The 24,286-nt window shown below is 27.4% G+C and overlaps 2 protein-coding genes across 2 annotated transcripts; both read right to left on the reverse strand.

Annotated features, from left to right (window-relative positions):
• Positions 1-9,973: 9,973 nt before the first annotated feature.
• Positions 9,974-12,341, reverse strand: LOC145948042 (glutamyl aminopeptidase-like). The gene is made up of 2 exons (XM_083057809.1): positions 11,911-12,341; positions 9,974-10,454 (listed from the first exon to the last, which is right to left on the reverse strand). The coding sequence occupies exons 1-2, from the start codon at positions 12,339-12,341 to the stop codon at positions 9,974-9,976; spliced, it is 912 nt and encodes a 303-aa protein (XP_082913935.1).
• A 5,468-nt stretch (positions 12,342-17,809) lies between these two features.
• LOC145948043 (aminopeptidase N-like) lies at positions 17,810-23,085 on the reverse strand. Its single transcript, XM_083057810.1, has 7 exons — positions 22,767-23,085; positions 21,153-21,626; positions 20,316-20,448; positions 19,644-19,797; positions 19,372-19,453; positions 18,640-19,013; positions 17,810-18,168 (listed from the first exon to the last, which is right to left on the reverse strand). The coding sequence occupies exons 1-7, from the start codon at positions 23,000-23,002 to the stop codon at positions 17,810-17,812; spliced, it is 1,812 nt and encodes a 603-aa protein (XP_082913936.1). The 5' UTR covers positions 23,003-23,085.
• Between the last annotated feature and the right edge of the window lie 1,201 nt (positions 23,086-24,286).

Here is a 24,286-nt window from a genome sequence, read left to right on the forward strand (position 1 = left end):
AGTTAAAATAATTCGCATGCTCAACAGCTACTAAACATCGAAGTGAAAGATTGGTGCAATTGAACTTCGAATTGGGGACAATTAATCAATCTATGAATAATATGCGCAATAAGCTGTCACTTTTGCTATATATGAGAATTTATATACACTATTTATCACTTAATGTATATATATATATATATATATATATATATAAAATAATTATTATATATATATATAAAAAAGACTCATATATAAAGTAATTATAAATATATATAAAATAATTATATATAAAATAGATCCGCAAATTTTTCTTTCTTTTGTATAATCTCTGTTACAATAATGTTACAATAAAAAGAATAATGGATAAATAATTATAAGAATAATTTTTTGTATTGTATTTTCTTAAAAAAATTTTTTTAAATTTTTTAACTTTTAATTGTGACAAATTTTCTTGAATCGAATGTATTAAAAAATCTAAAAAAGATTTCAATGTATATATATAAATATATTATAGTATATATATACATATATATGTATATATAATTTATAAATTTATATAAATAATATAGGAAACATTTTTTTTTATTTCTTCAAAATTTATTTCATATTGAAAAAACCTATTTAGAAATTATTCTTATAACTGCTCTTTATTTATTTCTTTTTATTATTTTTTCTGTGTATACGAACAGAAATTATATCAGAGAAACAAGAAACATATGTGGCATATGTTATATACAATACAATAATAATATACATATATGTATATTTGATTTTATATTGCATTTCCTTTAACGTAATATGTCTTACATACGCGCACACGAGATATAGAAAAATATCTACAAAAATAATTAATATTAAAAGAAAGCTTACTTATTTCTATTGCAATTTTTTACATACAATTCCAATTTATTTTTGGCTAGTTCTATGCACAAGTAATTACTGATAACACATCCCCATTTTATGAGTTCTTGTTTTAAATATTTACTCAAATCGTCTTGGACGGATTCCATTTGATCGTGTATATTCTCGTATTTATATATGAATGTATATATATGCTCATTTCTGTGTTCAAACAACCCTTTTATTTTCACTAATACTTCCTACAATTTGAAACATATATTTTTCTATTCGATTATTAGATTATATACCATTAAATATAATATATGTGAGGAAAAAATGCACATTCTTATTTATCACAATTATTATATATTATATCATTTCAGTCAGTGATTAAAATAAGCTCCGAATTAATAAATTCTATTAAATTTCTAACGTAATAAATTATTTTTCAATTAATTCCTTTAATATCATTTTTGTCAAATTAATTGCTTATTTTTACACTTTCAACTTTACGCAAATTAAAATTTGTATATTATATTCTGATAATTGTGAATTAAATTAAGTTATAATTAAAAGTTTGTTTTTCAAGCAAAAATTTATAAGAAAAACAAAAGATAAAACAAAATTAAATAAAAACAAAATTTATATCACATTATCTCATTTAAAATAAAAGTTGTAAAATTTTATTGCGATTAAAAGACAGTTAAAAAAAATGCATAAAATTGTATCGAAATTTGTAGAAAAATTCAATGTTCTTTGCGTGTTTATTAGTATTTAATTTATAATAGTTTATTAGTATATAAAATATGTCGCGTAGATTTGAAAAGTAATGATAAAAATAAATAATGAGTTTGTTTGTAATGATAATGACGCTACTTATTTCCGGTTTCTAAAAAAAATAGACAATTGGTATATTTATCTTTAAAAATTTATCATGTATAATTAGCACGTAATTAAGTTTTTCTTTAACTACATATTACTCTATTTTTCAAGAACTTATATCAGAATTACGATGTAAAATTGTTTGTATGTATTGACCTCTAATATCTATTACGATTTTCGATAAACTTTACAATTTGTAAATCACCTGGAGTACTGGAGGGAGATCCTTGTCAGGTACATTTATAATTGCAAAAATATTCGACAAGTATTCACAAGCTTTGATCATAGGGTACCATGCTATGTAATCTTTCTCTCTTCTCGGTAAATAGCTCGCAAGTTCCCAGAATATAGAAAAATTCAGTTTTTTTTCCATCGCAAGATGAAACGCGTCATCGATAATTTGCGCTCGATTGAGAACATGTGTATAAGTATAGTTTTCAGAATTCAAATAACGTGCAATTCTTCGCCAATTCTCAGGATCATAGTTGACGCGATAGTATCCTAGTATTCAACAAATAAATTTTATCGATTATTTTTTTGAATGAATAAAATAAAAAATGTTTCGAATCATATATAGTTTATTTTCTTATATTTTAAGCATGTAAAGCTGTATTAGAAATTAATATTTTTATACATGTGTATATTATAGTAAAAAATGCAAACTTCTTATCAATATTATCAATTATAAAATTATTTTATGCCGTTAATTGAAAAAGAAGTAAACTCCAATAAATTTAGCGACGTACAGAATTTGAAAATGTATAAATTTAACAACAATATTGCAGAATACTTTAGAAGAATATTATTACTTGTAATGTGTGTGAAAAATATATTTCTAATCTTTATAAAAAAATATATTAGAATTTAAACATGTAATAAAGATAGATTTTTTGTATAATAAAAGAAAATATTAATATTAATAAGGATATTATTATAATTTAATAAAAATATGTATATTAATAAAGAATACTATTATGTGACGATATTTACCAGTTTGTTGTATGTTGAGAATGAACCATTGATGTTTATATTTAATAGGTATTTTTGACTCGGGATTTGACTCCGTTAAACAATAATCGATATTTGGCAAAGTTATGTTGAAATCGATGTTCTTTTCCATAGTAAAAGTGATGGGTATAAAAAAGGGTGTTTGATCTAATTTTTGGTCTATCGATATTTTCACGTAATCTTTATAATAATCTCGTACCGCATTTAGCACAGGACAGTACTTCTGTACTTTCTGTATAGTCCAAATATTCATCACTCGTTTTACGTTTAATTTGTAGTTCTTAATTTTTAATTGATCTACGGCAGTCTGCATAATATTCCATAGATCATCCGGAATTATCGAATTAAAGTAAGTCGATCTGTGAAATTTAACGTTGTAGAAATAAATACTACATACAATGTTTCACAGTCAGAAGATATAAAATCATAATTATTCGTTTTAATTACGAATACACCTTGAAGGTATTATTTTAAGTTCTTATTTTAATAACAGTTCTGAAAGAATATTTTTTTATGTTGAAAGAATTTAATTTGAACTTTGAGTAATTGTCGCTGTCGAAAGGTATATTATAATAACATCAGTTGTCGCTGACAATAGTGTGGCAACAAGTGATTACACAATCGAATTTTAAATTTTAATCTTTGAATTCTTTTGCATCCAACGTCGTGTTCGACGTGTAGTGACTTCTGAAGAAAGAAATTCATATACATGTGTTTGGGCATGTGGATTGTATATGGGACCTACAATTTAACGCCGGTTCCGAACGGCCAATGATGTTTTTATTTACATTCTTAGAGAAGTTCTCATGGCAAGGTGTACTCTCGGTGGTTTGCCATTGCCTTCCGAGAGGAGAACGAGCGAATGTACTTTTTGGTCTTACCGGGGATCGAACCCGGGACCTTCGGCTCTATAGACTATGTTTGCCCTCTATAGACCACGCTCGCCCCTAAAAAAAATCTTTGAATAGATGCCCAAAAAAAGGAAACCGACGCGTTTAAATAAAAAGAAATACTTTTCAAAGCAAACAAGCTTTAATTAATGATTAAGATCCTTTTCCTCTTTTTATCAAACTCCATAATTATAAAACTAAACAAAAATCTGAAATTATAAATTATAAATTAACTTCAATTTGAAATAAGTGAGCCTAAACATAATCAATAAACAAAAAAACATCTTAACGAAATATCTACAAAGTTCGCGAATTATTCAGACCAAAATAATATTTTAAAAATAAACAAAACGAGATTTAAATCCCGAGTAAACTTAAATGATTTGATCCAAAAATGGACCAATTAACATTAATTGACTTTGTCCAATATCTTCATTATGACAAAATCTATAAAAAAATGTATCTACAATATAATATAATATAATTTATAATTTATAATTTATAATTCTATAATTTATAATTCTATAATGTTGCAACTTTTGATGCAAAAAAAGAAAAAACCAGGTTCAAACATAGATGACAAAATTTTTTGATGGATTTGTAATTTATTATATATGTTGAAGTTTTTTTGTCTAGAGATGCAAACTTTGTTTTGTAGTAATAGTTACAAATTCTTATAAAATCACATTATTATACAAATTACATTGAAAATACAGTGATAGCACTGTGAAATATAGAATGGACGTCATAAAAACTTTTTTGTTAATACAATATTATTGCAAAATATTTAGTTAAATATATTATATGTGTACATTACCTAGTATATTATTATTTATTTAACATGTAAAATCAAACAATTACTTGTTGAATAAGAATGTGCTGCTTTGATATATATTTTATTATTTAAACATGATTTCTTAACAAAATAAAATGAAAATTAATAAATTGCATAAAATAATGCTAATATATAAAGTGCTCACTATAATTTGATTCCTTAAATTAATTACTTAATTTTTTATTATTACATTTAATGAAATATTAAATTTGTTATACATATTTTAAAAATTCAATATTATTGTTTACTTTAGCTGAGTACTTTTGTATATATGTAATTTTATTATAATTGATGTCGTCTGTTTTTGTTAACTATTTTGCTGACAGATTTTTTATTAATTTTCACTATTTTTTTATTTTTCAAAATTTTTGTTTGTTACATAGGCAAGTTTGGATACTTATTGGATATACTTTTATATACTTAATCGTATATCTTTTTTTTTTTTGTTTAGGAAAAATTTATGAATACATTTTTGCTTTTCTTTTGTATAGATTTTCCTGCATCTTTGTATATACATATATATTTGTGGTATAATATATAATTATTATATTACAAAATATGTTTGTCACTTACTTCATGTTCAGATATGTGTTAATACTCGTCCAAAATGTATTATTGGGAATTAAACTTTCCAACATGCGCCATACAATGGGTCCTATTATATAGTAATATAAATTATATATATATATATATATATATATATATATATATATATATATTGTGACGTGACGCCTTTTGCGCCGTCACAAGGGCTGCACCCGATCGGGGAGGGGGTAATGATTTCGGGGTTGCTCCTCACACCTGAGAGGGAGCGACTCTCATATACTTATTTTTATAATATCGCGCGACCGCTACCGTAAAAAGCGGACCGACAGGTTATCTGAGTGGACGGCAACAACCCGTTGTAAAGCAAGAAACACGGACCGGCGGACCAGCACGGCAAGATACCGCAGACCAGACTCTCCGAGGATACTCAGGATAAGTAGAGTCCCGTCGATCCCGCATTTCCATCTATATCGCAACTAAAATTATATAATCTTTCAGCCCAAAACAACAGCTTATCTAGACAAATCGGAGGTCCCGCCGCATACTGCAGGATGGGGGGAGGACCCCGCAATTACAACTACTATTATCGGGAAGGATTGGAGTACGGCCTGGCCAGCCTGCCACATCCGACCCCTGAAATGTCGCAACGGGCGCTGCACGGCAACCCGAGAATCAGCATGACCGCACGTGAGGGAGAAGATCCCGTGATTTACCGATAGCGAGCTAAGAGAGGGAGGTGGAGAATCGATGGGCGGATCGAAGCCATCCCACATCAGCGAACATCGACAGGATGCGCGAAAAATCGGCGCGGGACTCGAAGGACCTGAGGACTCTCTCGGAGAGAGGCACTGTTCGGTGTGCCAACTAACGGGAAGGAACCCCGAAGTTCAGCTCACCGGGAGGACTCCACGAGGACTTAGACAAATTGTAAGCCGCCACTCAGGTAGTCGTACCTTTCCATGCTTCGATTGGGCTGGCGTCGCTCCGCGATTCCGCAGCTTCCGAGTTACCGTACGTAACCTAGAATACCGTACCGTCTATAATCGGGGAGGATAAAAGCTCCCGAAAGAGTTACCGCGAGGCCAGCCTAAATCGGAGTTTCGCGAGTGTATCCCTCTCGGAGAGGCCGCAGCCGACAGTCTCACGTACCGTAATATCGTCTCGTCTCGTAATACTAATACCGCTCCGTCCTGAAGAAAATTAATTATTGTAGCATTAATTCGGGGAAATCGCGCCGCGAGAGACCGGAATTTGCGTGACATCGCTCTCCGCGAGTTACCATTACCGTCGGGTCAAAGGGAACTCTGCGAGAGTCGAGAGAGAGTCACGAAGTTACCGCGTGGTCGCCCGATAGATCCCGTATACCGACTATATAAATTACGTTATCGTATATTGATTGCCGCGTGAAGTGATTGTGGTAGTTGCGAAATTCGATTGTTTAATGTCGTGGTAAATAAATGTAACAGTATTACCGAAAGGAAGAAATCTTACCGAATTCTATTGTTCCGTATTCGCGCCGCATTCCATTCGATCACGTGAACGTCTCGTGCCGCTGAGGAATTTGGTCGCCTTTGTATATCGAATCTAGGGATAAGCGGTTACCGCCTCCCGACTTAAGTATCATTCACCGGGGGTTTCCGACTAAAATTTACGTGATCTTCGATACCGCGGAGGTTACCGTTTCCACGAGTAATTATTGCTCAAAATCATTGTCTAATTATATTTTTCCACCGCTTTGAGCGAAATAGTCATTCCGATACGAATCATTTAGTATTATATCTCTCCTTTATACTTCGTAGTTTATAACCAATTTGTAATTTCGGTCTATGTATGTAATTGTCCAATATCGTTGTTAAATATATCAATGTTCTTTAATGAATTTGTGTATTTTCTTAGCTTAAGCTCTCCACTCCAGAAATCCAATAAATTAATTGAACCGCGCCCCTCTGCCATACACTGAGCAGGGCGTAGCCGGAGTTAACCTTTATTTTTCAGAATTTTCGGTACCGCGGCGCGAAGAATCGCGCCTGGCGCCCATTACCGTATTCCGATATTTACTCGGTGTCACCGAATTACTACCGGATACCGTTAACTACCAATCTGCTATTGTAATACTTTTATAAATAATCTCGCTACCGCTAATTTGAGTCGTCAAGACTCACCTATTGTATTGCCTCTTTCCACCCTCGGAATCGGCGTTCCGAGGCGGGTTAAGACGTTGCAATATAAATATGTATAATATTAAATATATACTTTAAATAATTTAAGGTAAAAATGAAGATGAGGCACCTCCGATGACCTTTATCTTGACATATGCTCTTAAAATAATGTAACTTTTTAATAAACAACGAGCGCCAACTAAAATCTACATAACGTTACTCAAGATGATGACCTTAAGAACATATATAAAAATTGTCGAAATCGAGAGATGGTCCCTATAAAATTGCCGATTTTTCTAATTTCATTTGTTAATAACATTATAATGAAAAATGGCCGACGGGTACAATCTTTTGAATGTTGTTCAGGGTCATCATATGTCAAGGACAAGATCATCAGAAGTGCTTTCTCTCATCTTTGTTATTACCAATTTTTTTTATAGCATAATTAAAATAAAAAATAAATGTAAAATTAAAATTTTTTAACCTCTTCTTAGATATTAATAATTAATTTTTAACTATTGTTTATTATCTACAAACAATTTTTTATATATGCATATTTATATAAATATATATGTATATATATATTTTTTTTTTTAAATGATCAAATTATATAAATCAGATATACATACATATATATGTACATACCTATAATACGATGATGAATAGAAATTGAATTAATTTTAGATGTATCTCTTGCAAATTCTCCATAAATATCGGAAGAAAGATGAATGTTTAGATGACGAGATTCATGTTGATTTTGAATTATGAACAAGTCCATCATCTGAGAATTTGGAAAGGTCTAGAGACAGAAAAAGAAGCTTGAATTAACAATACTTGCATTACAATATACGCATTGATTTATGCAATTATTCTATATTTCTAAAGAAAGCTTTTATATTTTATATAATATAATATTATATAAATTTATAGTAGTTGTGAATTTACACGTGATGTGTAAGTATTATGACATATAAAAAATATTATCAAAATTATTCAAAAAATAAACTTGTAAGGCTTTCCGAATTATAATTTACTATATCTGCTCTACAATGTTTTATTTTATTTTTTATTTTTATTATTAATTGTTAAGATATTGTAAGAAATTGAAAAGGAAAGATATTTATTATTTTTCAATATTTTTTTTATTTTTAATGAATAGAGGGAAGACAATTTCAGATATTTTTATGTTGTCACAATATCAGCAGGAAATGTCTTATAATTAGCATTAAAAATTTATAATAATAATTTATAATAAATTTATAATAATAACATAATAACCTTATCAACGATATACGTTTCGACGAACTTAATGAAACCCTCATTTAACCACCAGTGATTACAACAAGACGGATTGAAGAGATCACCAAACCATTGATATATTATATCATGAGTTATTAAACGCATTGCCAGAGTTTTAAACTCAGAAGGATGTAATTCTTCATTGTAGAGAATATATGTTTCACTGAAAATTGTATACATACCAGGTGGATTTTAAAGGACCCACTCAAACATCTCATTGTCAGAAACACTGCGTTAAATCGAAAAATGTTTCCTACAAAAGTTGTAGGGTTTCGAGGGGGACATAATATAGTAATATTCATTTGACCTTGGGCGGCGTCTCCAAGGATAGTGAAGGTTAACCTTAAGTGAAGGTGAGAATGAATTTTGAAGAAAATAAAAAAATGCTTCAGATAAAAGTTGTTCAAATTAATTAGTAGAAAAAGATGTTATAATAAAAAATATGCGTTTCCATTTAAAAAATTTATTCTCACCTTCACTTGACCTTGGAGACGCCGCCCAAGGTCATATGAATATTACTATGTTATGTCCCCCTCGAAACCCTACAACTTTTGTAGGAAACATTTTTTTATTTAACGTAGTGTTTCTGAGATATTTGAGTGGGTCCTTTAAAATGGGACACCCGGTATAACAGGATTATGTCGATACTTTTTATTATAAGCCTGCATTTTTAACTTATGTTAATAGTATGTTGCCTATATAATAGTGCAAAATAATTCACATATTCACGATTCAAGATCATTCATACTATCAAGCTAACATAATTTTAATAAGTATATGAATGGATTAACTATACTTTGGTAAACAAAAGAAATTTAATTTTGTGTAACAATGTATTTTTATGTATTATGTTAATTACATCTAATTATTTAATATAACTTTATGTGCATCTTCTCTTTCTCAAAAATAAAAGAAGCGGATATTTTATTTTCCAATATTCTCCATATTTTTTCTTCAATGTAATAAAATAAATCTTCTAACAATTCTTTGACTAATACAAATAAGTATAGACATCATACTCATACAATAAGTTCAATGATAAAATATAAACATATGTCCTTAACATTAAAATTCAAAGTTGTATATAGTAACTATTAACTCAGTTCATTTTAAATTGATTTTTTAAATTCTGCATTTGATTAATAAAAAAATTTTTCATAAATAAATGTGACTTTTACGTGATAAATATGAATGTACGTTATTCTATAATTTTATTATATTATTATACGTGTGTTATAGTCATTTATTAAAATCACTTATAGAAATTACTTTAAGCATTAATATGTATATTTCTAAATTATAAAATTCTTTCTAAATGTTTAAATAATCGGAAAATGCTGTTATAAATCTATAATATCTTTCTTTAATTAAGCTTCTCTTTATTTCTAACAATAAACGTATAAAAATGTATATCTTTGGATTTTATAATTTTAAAAGCTAAAAATAAAAAAATATATATATAAATATATATATAAAATATAAAATATACATTTTAATGAGTTATAATTAAGATTATTTCTTAAATGTATGTATTACTCGTAAAATAGCAGTCCCCAAGTTTGCTTGATTTTGTCCCCGAAATTCGGAATAACGACATAATCCACTTTAGGGCCTCTCTTCAAGATCTTCCAATTATCTTCTAAATACATGGTTACATTTTCGACAATATGTTGCGCAAATTTTATATGTGGTATCAAGTGCGATCTGCACCACGTACTGATAATTATTTTCGCAGAATAGGGATCGTATCTGATGGAATCTGAAGGTATTATATTAGATGCCATCAGAATTAATGCTACGTCCTTTGTGAACATCGGAGGGCTCGTACGGAAATACGTAAGCATCATGTTATTAGCCATATATCGATCCTTTTGTATCGGCATATTCGATAAAACTTTGTATCCTCTACCATGTTCTACTGACAACGAAATGTTAGAGGCAGTCAATTTCCGCGCATCCAAACATGGAAATAATTGTCGGGTTCTTCTGGACTGGAAAAATGTTGCGACGAACCTAATACATTTATTAATGACAATTTTTAATTGTTGATATAGAATATTAAAGATCGCAGAACGTACAAATGCGATTTATAAATAGCGTTTGAGAAATATAATGTTTGTAGCATTTATTTTATTATCTTATTATTAGAAGAAAGTATTATTAGAAGAAAGTTAAATCGTATCCTCTAAGGTAAATATTAAAATTGCGATAAAACTATTAGAGACACAATTTTTTTATTCATTTAAAACTATAGTCATTAGTCAACAATGTACGCTGAATAATAACAAATTTATCATTGTTTCATATCGTAAATTAAAAATAAAAGAAAGTAGTATTTGGTACGATTTACAACACCGGTGTTTATTAAATTGTACCTTTGAGTTTTCAAATCGTATCTGTAACAATTAAATTAAAAAATTGTAACAAAAATAAAGTGCCTACAAAAGTTCTTCGTCTTCAACAAAACATAATGTCTATAAATTTGTCATATTTATAATCATAAATTTTTTTCAAAAATTTAACAAAAATACTTTATGTATCTCACGAATATATAAATATTTACTATTTCAAGACAATTATAAAATTTAATAATATTTTTTTCAGTTGTCCATATAAATATAAAGAAAACAAACTAATGCCTAAGTAAAAAAATTAATTTAGTAAATTGTACGATATAGAAAAAAGTTATAGTGGTACGTTTTACCGAACTTCCATTACTTTGTCTTTGTGAATAAAAAAATAATCCTAAAACATTTTGTCGATTTTTCAACTCGGTGATAAAATGCTTCAATAATAAGTTTAATAGCTTATCTTTCTTAAGGCTCCTGGCTCCTTGCCGACCATATCGAAATCGTGACGTCAGAGGCGAGAAAACACACGCTCAAATTTCTTAGATGCCATTTCAAAATAAAAAAATATTTCGATGAAACAGCACTTCAGATGGCTTTAGCACACTCTTAAAAAACCCCGAAAACTATCCTTTCTCCTTTATAATCAATCAACAGCTGTAAAATGTAATATTATGAAGCCCAGTCCGTCTGGTCTTTGCACATGCGCAGTCATTCCGCATGTCAAAGTCTGATATCTCGATCATTTTACAGATGTTGATTGATTATAAAGAAAAAAGGATAGTTTTCGGGGTTTTTTAAGGGTGTGCTAAAGCCATCTGAAGTGCTGTTTAATCGAAATATCTTTTCATTAAAAAATGGCATCTAAGAAGTTTAGCGTGTGCTTTCTCGCCTCTGACGTCACAATCCAATATGGCCGCGGTGAGCACCCAGGAGCCTTAAAGATCGCAGAAGGTGCAGCTTAGGCACTTGTTGTTGAATATTACTTGATAATCACACAATATAAATTTATGAATATCACTTATCAATGAATCGCTTGAGAAGGAAACAAATATCGCGGCATTCAATATAATATCTTATTTTTTATACCTTATTATTATATACCTTATCGATATACTCACTTTTTATCTTCTTTCTCGTGTGTGTACCAAGTTTGCGAAGGCTCTTCTGTGTCATGTATAGAGTTTGAAAAGTCAACATGTAGAGTATAAAATCCGCATTCCAAGTTATTTTCCGGCAACGATTGTTCGGCAAAATCAAGAATGACAATATTCTTATTATGACTATATAAATGCTTAGGTACATAGATTATTCCACTGTCGGACGACTCCAAATTTACTTTTGTTACATTCATATATTCTGATATTAGTAAAGTTATGTATCGTGTTGCACAATTGACATAAACAGTAATATTGGATTCTCCATGGGACACGTAACCTGGCATCAGTGATATCTTCAAATAATAATGATGCGGTACCAGACGATTCAACGGACGAAATTCAGTGTCATCATGCCATATATTCCTCGCATTTACATCGACAGAAAAAGCCATTGTCATTACAAGTATATATAATAAAATATTCAATGACAATTTTAGGAACATCTTGCCAAGTCTCGTTTTAGACATCTGCAAAAACATCTCCTTGCTAAGAGTAAGTAAAATAGAAAATGGAAGCAAAGAACAAGTTAATACAAGAAATGCAAAACTGATTGATCAGTCAGAAAAGAAAAACGTATTAAAAAAAATTGCAGAGATTTAAAAGAAGTATTTTTATATAATTTAAATTTTATATTTTTTTATTACACACAATATATGATCAAAATAAACATAAAGTGAGAATTGTGCGCAATTGTAACCATTTAGTTTCGAGAAAAGAATTTTTCTCAAAATTTACACAATACTATCCGCGTTTTGTTTTTAATCTAATCTTTAATGCCCTAAGAAAGATAAATTGTTAAACTCAATTGTTTTTTAATCATACTTGTAACTCACACAATATGATTTATTTTAACATAATATTATTGATGATATTAACTTTTTCCTACTTCTTATAATTATCTTAAACGTTTTTAATACACATATACAAACAGTTTTAATTATTATATTTTTAGGGCTTGTTTTCTGAATTTCTGATTCACGCACGCGCGCGTTTGCTTAATACTTTGGATAATTAAAATAGAACCAAGAAAGTACAAATAATTCATTTTACTAAATATTATTTCATTAACTAGGTTTGATGATAGCAATATTTGTATTTTTATAAAACTGAATTTTTTTACAGTTTGTATAATTTTATAGCTGTTTTTAATTTGATGATCAAGTTTAATCCTAATTTTATGCAATGCTTGATTAATTTACTGTCCATATTTTAAAACATCAATCAATTATATTACATACATTTAATTTAAGAACATAAAGGGGTATTGAAAATATAAAATATATGTATGTTGAAACTAACAATGATAAATTAATATAATAAATGTAACTAATAAATGGAATACAAAAATAAGAAAAAAGTTGATATGTACATAGGTTTAGAAGTACATTAATTTTGAGATAACGGCCATTTTTATAAAATTAAAATTTCAAATTCCTTTACATTCAAATTTTTTTTCAAAATTGAAAGAAGAAATTGTTTTTATAAGTTTTGCAACATATAATTAACATAATTATAACATACGTATCAACTTTTTTTTGTTTTTGGATCTCCAATCACTTTCTGAGCGATTGACTACACTTTTGGAACATCCTAATAATGTATAAATTTGATGTAAAGATCCTATATCATAAAGCTTTTATAAATACTGCATTTCGAAATATGTAATATACATTTAGGCATAAAATATGTAAAAAGTAATTCCATCTAATAATTGGATTTCGTACACATTGGAATTTATAATGCTTGTTACCAATAAGTTATACTAATCACCAGGTTTATATGTTATGTATACTTTGAAGAAACAAATAATACACATGTTGCTGTTAAGCTTATTTCAAATTTTGTCGATATATGTTTCATCAGTAATTCAAACAAAATAATGCAAACTTTTCATTTTTACTTATCATTGTATAAACATTTCTCTAAGAAGATAAACTAATATCCATTGCGTTTATATTTTTTTATATTTATTATACATATATAATTTAATATATATGAGAAAATATTGATTTTAAATATCTATTCGAGAAAAATATATCAAACAAAGCTTAATCTATTTTTAATTTTTAATTTATTATATATTAAAATGATCAACAAATAAAAATATGCTGTTACAATTTACATCTAAATCTGTTTTCATGTTTTCATGTTATATGCAAAAAATAAAGATAAGTATTGAAATAAAAAAAAACATTTAAACGTTTACTTAAATATTGCACAAAATATCTTTTAGAAATTGAGAACTCTAAGATAGCGAATTCTTTATTTATTTTTATATGATTATATTTAAAAGAAATATCTAAATGTTTTGTATTTGACTTACCTTAATCTATCTTTGTAGAATCACGAGCCGAATAACTTTAGCCAAAAATGAATTGCTTAATTCCAATGTTACCACTTCGAAAGATCACCGAAAACTGACGACGTTTGCGGTATGATAACATATGAAATACATAATCTTATGTATCAAGTAGCTTCTCAAGGTTGTACGTAATATAATCGTCTCATTCGATCGTTACTAGATCGATAAAAGTCAATACATAATTTAAAAGTTTTCAAGAATCACGTTGTGTCTATATATTACATATAAAATAATTTTCAAGAAATTTAATTAAGAAAATTGTATGTTATATACAAACAGAATTATATTTTTTATTTTTGTCCGATTTTCATAAAAAATTATTTCTTTCCTTGTTACAACTTATTAGATAATGTATGAAATAAGTACAGCATTTTACATTTTATCTACTTTTTTACTGGATTTTTATTCTACTGTAATATGAGAGGAATTAAAAATTCTGTTCTAATGATACGGAATCAGTAATGCAAAATTCAACTTTTTACAAAGTAAAGGAAAATTGATGTGGCTTTCATATGAGAAACACACAATTTAATTACTTCTTTACGCAATACAAAGTTTTATAGTAAAAACATATTTATTTAAACATCGTATTATATTTTGAAACAATATTTCTTAAAGAAAGTTTTTTTTATCTTTAATAAAATCTTTAATAAAAATAATATTTTTAAAATTTTATTAATGTACATAAATAGATGTTTTTACAATAACTTTTTAGAAATTGTTAGAAATTGTGCGCTGTACGCAATTATTTAATTTCTTTAAAAGAAGTAATAGTTTTTTTTAAACTTACGCAGTACCATCTAGTTCTTAATGCCCTAAAAAATTTTAATTTTGAAATTCAAAGTGTATTCAATACTAATTATTATAAACATTAATTTAAAATAGCAATGCTAATATTAATATTAACTATTACATTAAATGTACTAAGTAAATATTAATAATAAGTCAAATGTTAATGTTTATATCCTATATGTATATTTATATCTTATATTTATTTCTATATTATTTCTATATTATATATATTTCTATATTATATTTATTTCTATATTATATATATTTCTATATTAATAATGAAGAGAGAATTATAAGTATAATCAATATACATAAAATTATACGTGTGTGTGAATGTGTGTAATAAACATTACATAAATATAATTAATGTTATATAAAAAATGAAACTGAATAATATATAAGAGCTAATTCAACATTAAATACATTAAAATACATTTACAATATAATACAATATAATTAGAAATAATCAAGAAAATAATTGAAATAAAAGTAACAAGTTATAAATAAGAAATATATAAAACATTATAAATATGTAACAAATTATTTTAATTATTTATACTGCATTGTTGGACATTTAATAAAAAATGGGTGCTTTACTGTTGCAGTTGTTGATGTACGTGTTACAGTTGCACCCATATCAATTCAAGTAGAGCTTATTAGTAGTAAAGCGTATTGAGCTTCTCACTTTAAACTCTTATTCGAACAAACTGTGAAAGAATTGCAACTGGCCGATTATTTTATGAGAACGTGTTCTTAACTTCTGCTGAATATAAAATTGGAAATATGAGAATCCCATATTTTGTTTCGCGAATTCACGTATCTAAAATAAATATTATTTTAATTTTGATTGTCTTATCAATCAGAAATTTTGTAATTAATTATCATAAAAAACGAGTTTTTCAAATGGTTAGCATAAATTATATTGATATAGAAGAGATCTCATTGTTAGAAAGAAACAGAAAAATACATACATTATTTACAATATATGATACGTAATACATTGTGATAAAAAAATAAGCATTATAAAAAATAAGTATTATAAAAAGAATTTTATAAACAATAAATATAAAATTTACCTCGCTAAATAATTGTTTACCAGAGTACGCATTGTTGATAAGTACATTTAATGCCACCTCTATACTGACTCGACTATAAAAAAATATATATATAGATATATATTTAAATATACATAATAAATCCTCACGATTATGTGCTATATATTTTTATAAAATAAAAGTTATTACCTGTGTTTTAAAAATTCATAATACTTTAATATCTCTTTAAGTACTGGAGTGTTCTTAGCATGTCTCGCAAGAGTAAAAAGAAACATATTAGCAGCTAAAGTGTAAACTTTACGCTCATTTTCTTGCGCAAGCATCTCATGATCTCTTAACATTTGCTTTTCAAATTCCGGTATTACGTGCCACAGATAATTAACGATAATGTTAGGATTTTCAGAGCAACCAAGATATTCCAACATTTTACAATGAAATTTTTCTTTGTACGTATTTAATGCCATCAAATATACAGTGTATTATGCACTAACGTTCGCTGTCTTTAAACCATTACAATATGTCCATTCCTCCCACACAGGCAAAATTCTACGACAAACAAACAAAAATATTCTAATTTTTGACATATTTATTATTAATATTTAATATATAGCTTCTTTATATTAATAGAAATATCCAGGAAAAATGTTCATATATAAGTAAATATAAATATAATATAGGTACGTAATACTTATATATATAAAATATATATATCCGCAAATGTTTCCTTTCTTTTTTATAATCTCTATTCTATTTATATGTATACTGAAACAATAATAAAAAGAATAATGGAAAAATAATTATAAGAATTATTTTTTGTATTTTTTGAAGAAACTAAAATACACACGCGGTCAAAAAAAAGAATATATTAAGAAATCTAAAAAAAGATTCCAATGCCTATATATACATATATATATATATATATATATATATATATATATATATATATACATATAAGGGCAATTTTTTCTTATTTTTTCAAAATTTATTTCATGTAAAAAATAATCTTTGTACAGATCATTCTTATAATTGCTTTTCATTTATTTCTGTCTATACGAACAGAAATTATTAGAGAAACAAGAAACACATTTTATATAATAATATACATATAATAATATACTATAATATACTATAATAATATACATATATTTGATTTTTATAGCAGCATTTTGTTTAATGTAATATATCTAATATACGCGCACAGGATATAAAAAAGTATCTACACAGAAATAATTAAGATTGTAAAAAAACTTACTTATTTCTATTGCGGTTCCCTATATACAATTCCAATTTATTATTAGCCACTTCTATGCACAAGCCAATATTGATAACATCCCCATTTTGTGAGATCCTGTTTTAAATATTTACTAAAATCGTCTTCGACGGGTTTCATTTGATCGTATATATTCTCGTATTTATATATGAATGTATATATATGCTCTTTTCTATGTTCAAACAACCCTTTTATTTTTACTAATATTTCCTACAATTTAAAAAACATATTTTTCTATTCGGTTATTGAATTATATATAAAATCAAATATATGTGTGAAAAAATACGCATTCTTATTCGCCAAACTATTTAATTTCAGTAAGTGATTAAAATAAACTCCGAATTTTAATAAATGCACTTAAATTTCTAATGTAATAAATTGTTACTTTATACCTCTAATATTTATTACGATTTTGTCGATAAACTTTACAACATGTGACAATACCTGAAGTACGGGGGGAAGATCCATGTCAGGTACTTTTATAATTGCAAAAATGTTCGACAAGTATTCAAAAGCTTTGATCATAGGGTACCATGCTATATAATCTTTCTCTCTTTTCGGTAAATAACTCGCAAGATCCCAGAATATAGAGAAATTCAGTCTTTTCTCCATCGCAAGATGAAACGCGTCATCGATAATTTGCGCTCGATTGAGAACATGTATATTTGTATAATTTTCAGAATTTAAATAACGTACAATTCTTCGCCAATTCTCGGGATCATAGTTGACACGATAATATCCTATTATTTAACAAATAAATTTTATCGACTTTTTCACTTATTCCTTCGATTTTTTCATATACATATTATATGTCTTTGAATGAATATAATAAAAAATATTTCGATATATATATATATATATATATATATATATTATTTTCTTATATTTTAAGCATGTAAAGCTGTATTAAATAAATTTAATAACATATGTATACATATGTATATTATATTGAAAAATGAAAATTTTTTATCAAAGGAGAAGAATAATTTTTGAGGTATTTTAAAAATGTGCTAAAGCCATCTGAAATAGTGTTTTCTCAAAATATAATTTTATTGAAAAATGTCATCTAAGAATTTTCAGCGTGTGCTTTTTCGCCTCTGACGTCACAATCTAACATGGCCGCGGCGAAGACCCAGGGGGATGGGGAGCCTTAATAAAAATACTAACTAAAATGTCTACTAATAAGAATACTATTATGTGATGATACTTACCAGTTTGTTGTATATTGACAATAAACCATTGATCTCCATTTTTAATGGGTATTTTCGGCTCGGGATTTGACTCCGTTAAACAATAATCAATAGTTGGCCAACTTATGTTGAAATTAATGTTTGTTTCCGTAGTATAGGTGACGGGTATAAAAAAGGATTTTGGGGGTTGATCGAATGTTTTGTCTATCGATATTTTCATGTGAGATCTATAATAATCCCGTATCGCATTTAACACAGGACAAAACTTCTGTTGAGTCCAAATATCCATCATTTGCGTTACGTTTAGTTTGTAGTTCTTAATTTTTGATTTACTTATGGCGGTCTGCATAATATTCCATAAATCATCGGGAGTTGTCGAATTTAAGTAAATTAACCTGTAAAATTTAACCTTGTAGAAATAAAAACTATGTACAATATATTTGATTCACACTCAGAAAATTTAAAATCATAATTATTTATTTTAATTATGAATTGATCTTGTCTGTTTTTATTAACTACTTTGTCGACAGATTTAACTTTTTATTAGCGTTCACTAATTTTTTATTTTTCAAATTTTTATTACATAGGTAAGATTGAATATTCATTAGATATACTTTTATGAACTTAACGTATATCTTTTTATGTTGTCTAGAAAAGATTTACATTTTTACTTTTCTTTCGTACATACTTTTCTGTTTGTGTACATTTTTTTGTGGTACATAATTATTATATTACAATATATTTGTCACTTACTTCATGTTTAGATATGTGTTGATAGTCATCCAAAATATATTATTGGGAATTACACTTTCTAACATGCGCCATACATTGGATCCTATTATAGTAATAAATAATTGAAATAAGAAACAAATAAATGTAAAATTAAAATTTTTTTATTTTTTTTAGATATATATGATTAGCAATTTCACTATTGTTGAATTGTATTATTTATAATTTTTTTTATAAAATAATATATAATATACATTTTATAATAATCAAATTATAATTCAGATATGCATACACACCTATAATATGATGACGAATAGTAGACTCAATTTTAAATGTTAAATCACTTGCAAATTCTTCATAAATGTCGGGACGAAAATGAATGTCTAGATGACAAGATTCATGTCGATCTTGGATTATAAACAAGTCTATTATCCGAGAGTTTGGAAAGGCCTAAAAACAGAAAAAGAAGCTTGCATTAACAATACGCATTGATATATATATGGAATTACTTGTTATTTCTAAAGAAAGCTTTTATATTTTATATAATATAATATTACATAATTTTATAGCATTTGACAATAAAGTATTTGACATATAAAAAATATTATTAGACTTATATATAAAAAATAAACTTGCAAGTTTTTTCTAAATTATAATACAAAATTTAAACATAGATAGTTGCTATATAAATAATCTAGAATGTCTCTTTTTAAATTATTAAAATATTGTAAATTGTAAGAAAGTGAAAAAAAGAATATTTAATATTTTTCGGCATTTCTTCTATTCTTAACGAATAAAGGGAAGACAATTTCAAATCTTTTCATGTCGTCACAATATCGAGAAAAAATGTCTTATAATTAGCATTAGAAAATTTATAATAATAATTTATAATTAATTTATAATAATAATAATATAACCTTATCAACGATATGCGTTTCGACGAACTTAATGAAGCCCTCATTTAATCATCGGTGAGAACAACAACAAGGATTGGAGAGATTACCAAACCACTGATATATTATATCATGAGTTATTAAGCGTATTGTTATAGTTTTAAACGCAGCAGGATGTAATTCTTCATCGTAGATAATATATCTTTCACTGAAAAACAAAAGAAAATTAATTTTTTGTCACAATGTATTTTTATGCATTATGTTAATTATATCTAATTATTTTATATAACTTTATGTGCACTTTCTCTTTCTCAAAAATATAATAAGCGGATATTTTATTTTCCAATATTCTTTATAATTTTTCTTTGATAGGATAAAATAAAGCTCTTAACAATTCTTTGATTAATACAAAAAAAAACATAGATATCAAACTCATACAATAAGTTCAATAATAAAGATATAAATATATGTCCTTAATGACATTAAAACTTAAAGTTGTATATAGTAAGTCAATTAATTTGAAATTGATTTTTTGAATTTTTGATTTGATATAATAACGAAAAAGTTTATGAATAAATAAATGTTTATGAATAAATAATGTGACTATTACGTGATAAATATGAATGTAAGTTATTCTATAATTTTATTATACGTGTGTTACTGTCAATTATTAAAATCACTTATGGAAATTACTTTAAGCATTAATGTATATTTCTAAACTATAAAATTCTTTCTAAATATTAAAATAATCGGAAAATGCTGTTATATAAATCTCTCTTTAATCAAGCTTCTATTTAATTCTAACAATAATCGTATAAAAATGCGAGTTCGAATTTTTTAATCGTAAAAGCTGAAAATAAAATATATTTTAATGAGTTATAATTATGATTGTTTCTTAAATGTATGTATTACTTGTACAATAGCAGTCCCCAAGTCTGCCTGATTTTGTCTCCAAAATTCGGAATAACGACATAATCTACTTTAGGGCCTCTCTTTAAAATCTTCCAATTGTCTTCTAAATACATGGTTACATTTCCGACAACATGTTGCGTAAATTTAATGTGAGGTATCAAGTGCGATCTACACCACATCTTTATCATTCTTTTCGCAGCATTAAGGTCGTATCTGAAGGGATCTGAAGATATCATATTAGACGTCATCAGAATTAACGTTACATCGTTTGCATACATCGGAAGGGTCGTGAGGAAATGCGTAAGCATCATGTTATTAGTCAGAAATTGATGCTTCTTTCTCGGCATATTTGATAAAAGTTTGTATCTATTATCATGTTCTACTGAGATGTTAAAGGTGGCAGTTAATTTTGGCTCGCCCAAACATGGAAACAGTTGTAGGGTTCTTCTGGGCTGGAACAATGTTGCGACGAACCTAATACATTTTAATGACAAATTTTTAGCAATTGTTGGTACAGAAATATTAAGGCTCCTGATTTCTCGCCGACCATGTTGAAATTGTGACGTCAGAGGCGAGAAAACACACACTAAAAATTCTTAGATGTCATTTCAAAATAAAAAGATATTTCGATGAAACCGCACTTTGGATGGCTGTAACACACTCTTAAGATACGTCGAAAACTAATCTTTTCCCTTTATAATCAATCAATAGCTGTAAAATGATTGTAACATAAGGCCCAGTTCGTCTGGCTTTTGCGCATGCGCAGTCATTCCGCATGACAAAATCTGATATCACAATTATTTTACGGTTGTTTATCGACTGTCAAGGAAAGAGAATAATTTTCGAGGTATTTTAAGAGTGTGCTAAGGCCGTCTGAAGTAGTGTTTCATCGAAATATCTTTTCATTTAAAAATGGCATCTAATGTAAGAATTTTCAGCGTGTGCTTTCTCGTCTCTGACGTCACAATCTAACATGGCCGCGGCGAGGACCCAAAAGCCTTAAAGATCGCAGAATGCCATTTATAAACGAGTTTGAGAAGTATAATGTTTCATAGCATTTGTTTTGTTATCCTATTATTAAGAGATAGTATGCTAAATTGTATCCCCTAAGATAAATATTAAAATTATCAAAGAATTGACAAAATTTTTATATTAATTTAAATTAATAGTTCTTTGTCAAAAATATACGCTAAACATTAACACAAATTTATCATTGTTTTATATTGTAAATTGGAAATTTAAAAAAGGTAGTATTTGGTACTATTTACAACACCGGTTTGCTAAATTGTACCCATAAATTTATAAATCGTAACTCTAACAATAAAATTAAAAAATTGTGACAAAAATAAAGTTTTTTTTCTAAAATATAAATAAGCATTATCTCAATTATAAATATAAAATTTAATATTTTTTTCAAATTCCCATTTAAATAAGGAAGGAATTAAAAAAAAAAAAATAATAATAATGCATAAGTAAATAAATAAGTTTACTGAATCGTACTATATCATCTATTATATGTGTATGTGTATGTACATATTTTTTTTTTATTTATATATACCTTTATATATATATAATAGCTTTTATTTTTTTTAATATAACTTATTATACACTTACTCTTTCTTATCCTCTTTCTCGTTTATGTACCAAGTTTGCAAAGGCTCGTCCATGTCATGTATAGAGTTTGAAAAATCGACATATAGAGTATAAGATCCGCATTCCAAGTTATTTTCAGGCAACGATTGTTCGGCAAAATCAAGAACGACAGTATCCTTATTATGGCTATATGAAAGCTTTGGTACATAGATTATACCACTGTCGGAGGACTCCAAATTTACTTTTGTTACATTCATATATTTTGATATAAGTAAAGTTATGTTGCGTGTTGCACAATTAATAAAAACAGTAATACTAGACTTTCCATAGGACACGTATCAGTGACATCTTCAAGTTATATCGAAGCGGTATCACACAGTTCAACGAACGATATTTAAACTCTCTACGCCATATTTCCCTCGCATTTACATCGATAGAAAAAGCCATTGTCATTACAAGGATATATAATAAAGTATTCAATGATAATTTTAGGAACATCGTGCCAAGTCTCATTTTTTAGATATCTGCAAAAACGTTTCCTTGCTAAGAGTAAGTAAAACAGAAAACGAAAGCAAAGAACAAGTTAATGCAAGAAAAAGAAATGCAAAATTGTCGATTCCAGTGAGAAAAGGAAAATATATTAAAGAGAAAGATTATTAAAGAAAATTTAAAAAATTTAAAAAAAGGTACACAACCTATTTAAATAGTTATTCATTGTTGTTTTACAAATCTGGAGGTGATTAAAGACCCAAAACAAGAAAAAAATTAGTGTAAACATAGGAATTGCATTGATTTTCGGATAATGTCATTTTTATGTTAAAATTTCAAATTTCTTTACTTTCGAGTTTTTTTGTCAAAATTGAAAGAAGGGACTTCTTTCTCTAGTTTTTATAAGTTTTGTAACATAATTATACAAAATATAGTCAATAATAAAAGTTGCAGACAGCTTTAACACTATCTAGAACGTGAAGGTACATCTCTTAATTTGTTTGTGTATGTGTTTATTTTATTTATTACATTTATATATTAAATTAATGAATTTCCAGAACTATGTTCATACCAATTTTTTTGTCCTTGTTTTTGAGTCCCTAATCATCTCACGAGCGATTGACCTTTTGGATAGTTTTGTATAAAACAAGTTTGATTGAGAGATACATACATCATAAAGCTTTTATAAATATTAAATTCAGAAATATATGCTATATATTTAAGCATAAAATATGTATAAAATAATTTCTTCTAATAATAATTGAATTTCTTCTATAAAATAATTGAACCTTAACTCTTTCCCCCCCTTATCCTTTCCCCTAACTTCATCCTCCTCCATCAACTTCCACCACCAGTCCATCCTATTTCCCTCCGTATTACCCCCCGCCCCTCTCTCTACGCTTACTTCTCTCCTTTTCTCCCTCCCGCCTCTTTCCTTCTCCCTACTATCCCTTTCTGTTTTACTCCTCTCATTCCCCCTTCACTCCCTTTCCTCAATTTCCCTTCCCCTTTCACCTTCCTCCCTCTCACCACCTCCCTCTCACCATCGTCCG

This window comes from Prenolepis imparis, unplaced genomic scaffold (assembly GCF_030444845.1).
Source record: "Prenolepis imparis isolate NDT839.2.m4 unplaced genomic scaffold, iyPreImpa1.0 SCAF_217, whole genome shotgun sequence".
Classification (NCBI taxonomy): domain Eukaryota; kingdom Metazoa; phylum Arthropoda; class Insecta; order Hymenoptera; family Formicidae; genus Prenolepis; species Prenolepis imparis.